Source organism: Trichechus manatus, unplaced genomic scaffold (assembly GCF_000243295.1).
Source record: "Trichechus manatus latirostris isolate Lorelei unplaced genomic scaffold, TriManLat1.0 scaffold00092, whole genome shotgun sequence".
NCBI classification, from domain to species: Eukaryota; Metazoa; Chordata; class Mammalia; order Sirenia; family Trichechidae; genus Trichechus; species Trichechus manatus.
This window is the reverse complement of record NW_004444028.1, coordinates 4,942,457-4,947,915: the sequence shown is the minus strand read 5'-3', so window position 1 is coordinate 4,947,915 and position 5,459 is coordinate 4,942,457. Positions and strand designations below refer to the sequence as shown.

Sequence of the window (5,459 nt, the reverse complement as noted above, 5' to 3'; positions counted from 1 at the left end):
TCACATGTATGTGCGTGTATGCACCCAAGTGTGTGTGCATGTATGTGTGATACCGTCCCACGGCAATCCAGGTTCCTGGACCGAGCCAGGCAGGGGCAGAGCAGGATCTGAGGATCTTTAAGGCGTGGCCTTGGTCCCCCTAGTCCAGCTGGGCAGTACAGTGGTTAAGCATTCGGCTGCTAACCGAAAGGTCAGCAGTGTGAATCCACCATTAGCTCTTTGGAAACCCTGTGGGGCAGTTCTACTCTGTCCTCTAGGGTCGCCATGAGTAGGAATCGTCTTGATGGCAATGGGTTAGTCCAGCTGGGCACCGCACTGAGGGCAGTTCTCTTTGTGCCGTGCCCAGCAGTGTGTGTCACACCTGATGGCAGGTCTCTTCTCCTCCCAGGGCTCTGTAAAGCCCATCAGGGCATACAAGTCACAGGGAGGCATCGAGTGGCTGTGGACTCTGGGTAATCCAGTTGGGAGGGGGTAGAAAGAAGAGAAGCAGCCGCTGCTTTCTGCGGAGGGTGTGAGGGAGAGGGGATGGGTGCCCCAGCAGGCAGCGGCTGGGATTTTGGTCCCTGCTCTGGCTGTGTGCCTTTGGGGAAGTCAGTTCCCTCCTCAGGGCCTCAGTTTCCCCTGATGGAGGGGGACGGGCAGCCTATCCTTAAGGTCTGTTTGAGCTATTCCAACCAAGATGGAGGCTGGATTTCCTGATTGTCTGGGTCAAGAGCAGATTGGCAGCAGTCCTTGCCTTTCTGTCCAGAAGACAGAACATTCAGCGAGACTCCACCCGGAGGTCTGAGAAAGAGCCAGCACAGGGCTCACAAGGGCCACTGGTGTTGGTTCCTGAAAGCCTACCTGTGTGGCTGGGCGGGGCAGGGAGGGCACGGCCGTGCCCTGTGGCTTTATCTTCAGGGTTTAGCTGGGGCTGTGAGGAAGGCCCTGTGCATGGGGGAGAGGGGCTGTGAGGAAGGCCCTGTGCATGGGGGAGGGGGGCTGTGAGGAAGGCTCTGTGCATGGGGGAGGGGGGCTGTGAGGAAGGCTCTGTGCATGGGGGAAGGGGGCTGTGAGGAAGGCTCTTCATCGGGGGAGGGGCTCGCAAGCCTCTCTGTGCAGAAGGACCAGATGATTCAGAAGGAGGGGTGGCAGTGTGCCCGCAGAGTTGTGCGGTGGGGAACTCCTCAGGAAGAAAGATCTGGAAATGGCTCTGAAATGAGGGTCTGAGTCATCACGCTGCTAAGGAAAACCAGGGTGAGAATGGCGGTGAGGCCTGGTGGGCAGTGGAGCTACCGGGAATCCTCTACAGGTGGTCCCCACGGGGGCCTGAAGGGAACAGTCATCGCTGAGCACAGATCCTCTGCCAGGCCGAGAGCTTTCCGAAGGTTACCGCTCTCAATCCTGTGGCAGCACTGGGAGGTAGGAACGATTATCCCCACACAGAAGGAACTTGTGGCTCAGAGAGGTTAACATACTTGCCTGACACCACACAGCTGGCACGTGGTGAAGCTGGGATTCAAATCAAAGCCTATACGATTTTGACTCATGGCAACCCTATGGAACAGAGTGGAACTGCCCCATAGGATTTCCAAGGAGCGGCTGGTGGATTCAAACCGCCGACCCTTTGGTTAGCAGCCGTAGCTCTTAACAACTGTGCCAGCAGGGCTCCCGGCTCAGATTAGAGGAGTCAAAAAGGAGCTCTGGTGGTGCATTGGTTAAAGTGCTTGGCTGCTAACTGAGAGGTTGGCAGTTAGAACCCACTAGCTGCTCCGCGGGAGAAAGATGTGGCCCTCTGCTTCCATAAAGATTTACAGCTTTGGAAATGCTATGGGGCAGTTCTTCTCTGTCCGATAGTGTTGCTACGAGTCGGAATGGACTCGATGGCAGTGGGTTTTTCACAGGAGTCAAGGTACAGACAGAATGTCCTGGGGTGATAAGGTACCTGAAGGCAGGGAGGTGAGCGTGGCGAGAGGTGAGCCTCTTCTCAATTCCTCTCAGAGAAGGCTTCTCAGTAACATGATCGTATTAATGGAATGCTGAGTTCTAGAAGGCTTGAAGGTAAAATCCTACTTGCTGTATTTTCTGGCACTCCTTTACCCACTGACTGAACTCAAGAAGCCTCAATTCCAGGTATGGAGTACGTAATAAAATAAATCAATCGGTGATGAGCTTTTCCAGGTTAATTGAGACCCGGCTCTCAGGCATGACATATCTAAGGTATGTTGCAAAGATCTGCACTGATCAAACTAACCACAGCCCAGAGGAACACACACGGGTGCCCACCTGCCCCAGAAAGGCAAGGTGAGAGGTGTGGGTGGTTAGTGGGGAAAAGGGAGAGGCAGGAGTGGAGTGGGGTATTGTGGTGCGTGGGAAGAATTCCTTGTTTGGAATACTAGGACCCAATTAGTGTGACCTCGGACAGGTCAACGAATCTCCCTGGGTCTCAGTTTTCTAATCTATACACTGACTGTCAGGGGTGCCGCAGGGGTTAAAATGAGATGAGGAATGTAAGATATTTCTAGCATCTAGTGCTAAATTCAAGTAGGTGCTTACCAAGTGTTGGATGAATTGGCCTGCAAATGGGAAGAGAGGGGCACTGGCAGCATGCTGGAGGTAGAAGGAGACGCGTCCCCAGGGAAAGCATCGATTGAGCTTTTCTTCTGTTTCCTGACTACTAAGTGGAGCCCTTGGTCGTGGGGAGATGTGTGGGTGTGCAGGCTGAGCTGGTGGCTGAAGGAGCTGGCATCCTGCTGGGCGGTTTGTGGGGAGAGGGAAATCACCCAGGTGGCAGTGTCCCCTTGCCTGTCCCCCACTTCCTGTTGGCTTCTGTCCCCTCTGCTCCTCCCTTTGGGCAATCAGGGCCAGATTACCCAATAAGCAAGGGCCCAATTGTGCCTTCCCATCAACCTGCAGTGACAATTTTACCTGTCCCCACCACAGCAAAGATGTGGTGAAACCCATATGGAATGGCTCACCACAGGTTAGCAAGTAAACACATAGAGCATACCTTGCAAGCTGGTGCATACCATGCTTACTGGTTAACCCGCTCCTGCTGCCTCCCAATTCCAAGCCTTAGAGCTGTAAGCCTGCATTCTGCATTAGCCTCCAGACTGGTCTCCCTGCTGCCCGTTCCCTTCCCTTTCCTCTAACCCAAACTGCCCACTACTCTCAGATCCTATCACTCCCGGCATGAAAACCTCTGTCCTTTCCTACTCAATGGATCATGCACCAACTGCCTGGCATATTACTCAAGGACCTCGAGCCTTCCAGTTTTCCCTTTTGCTACTTCTGTGTGCTAGTACTCCCTGCCCATGTTCCTTTTCTCTCTTTCACAGTCTTTTCAGTTCCTTTCTTGTTCTAAGTCTTAGCATGCATTCTATCTTGTTCAGCCATTCACTTATTCACACATCAACCCGCTGCCGTCGAGTTGATTCTAATTCATAGCGACCCTAAAGGACAGAGTAGAACTGCCCCATAGGGTTTCCAAGGAGTGGCTGGTGAATTCGAACTGCCAACCTTTCGGTTAGCAGCCGAGCCCTTAACCACCGCGCCACCAGGGCACCATATTCACGCATACATCACATAGTTATTGATTGCCTCTGAGGTGCACGGCTCAGTGCTGGGCAGCTGGAGATTCAGTTCTGAAGGACAGCCCCTCCTTCCCTTGCCTTCCACACTCCTGTGATACTCACTGTCTTCCATTCATAGTGCTTGACTATTATGTCAACATTAACCTGATTGTTCTACACAAATTTCTTATCTTCTTAACCAGATTGTGAACTGCTTGAGGGCTGGGACCACATTCTATTCTTGCATGCATCCTTCACAGCACCTGAATTATATTAGGTACTTGAAGGCAGGTTTGAATCCAGGCTCTACTGAATATTTTCTGTGTGATCTTGGGCCAATCAGTTAACCCCAATGAGCTCCATGTCCTTAGACATAAAATGGATGAAATAATGAAATACGCAACAGGCTTGGCCCATAAGTAGGTGCTCAATAACTAACAGCCAATCCATGTTTGCTGGTTGATTAAGAAGATTAAATGCTTCTTGCACAAATCAGAAACAGACCACAGGGAACAGCGACGTTCAGGCTGTGCCGAGCGTGTGGCCGGCATGGGTTCATGGGTTTTTGCTGGGCGTTGGCTCTCAGGAGGGGCCCAACATTAAATGGTTTAAGAGCGCCTATGGGGGCAAGGGCTGGTTTGGGATCAAGATGAGACAAACGGAAGAGGGGAAAATCGAAGGTCTCTAGTCCTGTCAAAGAATCTAGTCTAGAAATTTCTTCCCCGTGTGAAAAATGAAAGGTTCCTTAGAATAGCAAACCTCCCGAGGCAGCAATGAAGCTGGAGATGGACTCTGGCTTGAACCTGTGTGAGCGTTTCCCCACCTGCAGATGTTGAGCAACCCCCTGAGGCAGGCTCACAGCCCCTCCCCCAACAGCTCACGGAGGGGTGGGTGGAAGAGAGGAGACGCCGCTGGAGTCTGAGAGTCCTGGTTCGAGAGTCGGCTGAGGAAGAATGAGTGATGGCTTCATTTGACTTTCCAGACAATTCAAGTTGGGTCAGAACCAGACACACCAGCAATCGGGAGGGAGAGCGTTGTGCCATGTGTGGAATGAATTCCCTGTTGGGAATACAGTAAAACCTGCGAAAGCCGGAACCTGGTAAGACGGAAACCCATCAGAGAAGGGAACGGCAAATAATTTTCCACTAAGAGACAGTGCGAGAGGGGTGGTGAGACCGTACCCCGTCAAAGGCGGAAAACTTGTGAGACCTGGAAAAACAAGGCCTGGTTCTCACAGGTTTCACCGTACTAGGAGCTGGGCTCTGGTCTATGGCCACCGATTGGTCGGACCTTAAACAGGTCACTTTTCTAGTCTATAAAATGCCTTCTTGCCATTCTTGGGAGCAGCAGCCTGGCCCACTCCGGCAGTGCTTCTCAGACTTGGGGATCACCAGGCGATCTTGTGAAAATGCAGATTCTGATTCTGCAGTCTGACGCAGGGCTTGAGAGTCTGTGCTTCTCACGTGCATCCGGGTAATGCCAGTGCTGCTGGTTCATGGCCCAGATGAGGCTCTAGTCAGGGGCCGGCAAACCATCGCTCCAGGGCCAAATCCAGCCCGCTGCTTGTTTTGTAAATAAAGTTTTATGGGGACACAGCCCTGTACATTTATTCATGTACTGTCTGTGGCTGCTTTCACGCTAAGTGGGCAGAGTTGAGTATTTGCAACAGAAATGTCTTAGTCATCTAGTGCTGCTACAACAGAAATACCACAAGTGGATGTCTTTAACGAAGAGCAATTTATTTCCTTCCAATAAAGTAGGCTAAAAGTCCAAATTCAGGGCGTCAGCTCCAGGGGAAGGCTTTCTCTCTCTTGGCCTTCTCATCAGTGTTCCCCCGGACTAGGAGCTTCTCGGCACAGGGACCCCGGTCCAAAGGACGCGCTCTGCTCCCGGCACTGCTTTCTTGAT

General features: G+C 52.2%; 1 protein-coding gene across 1 annotated transcript in view; it reads right to left on the bottom strand.

Moving 5' to 3' along the window:
* Window positions 1-760: 760 nt before the first annotated feature.
* The window catches only part of LOC111821607 (diacylglycerol kinase gamma-like), a 39,580-nt gene continuing 34,881 nt past the window's right edge, over window positions 761-5,459 (bottom strand). Inside the window, exons 3-4 of the mRNA XM_023736847.1 lie at window positions 844-927; window positions 761-783 (exon numbers count right to left, since the gene is read on the bottom strand). Of these exons, the coding sequence (XP_023592615.1) occupies window positions 761-783; window positions 844-927 (107 nt within the window). The remainder of the gene's footprint in view (window positions 784-843; window positions 928-5,459) is intronic.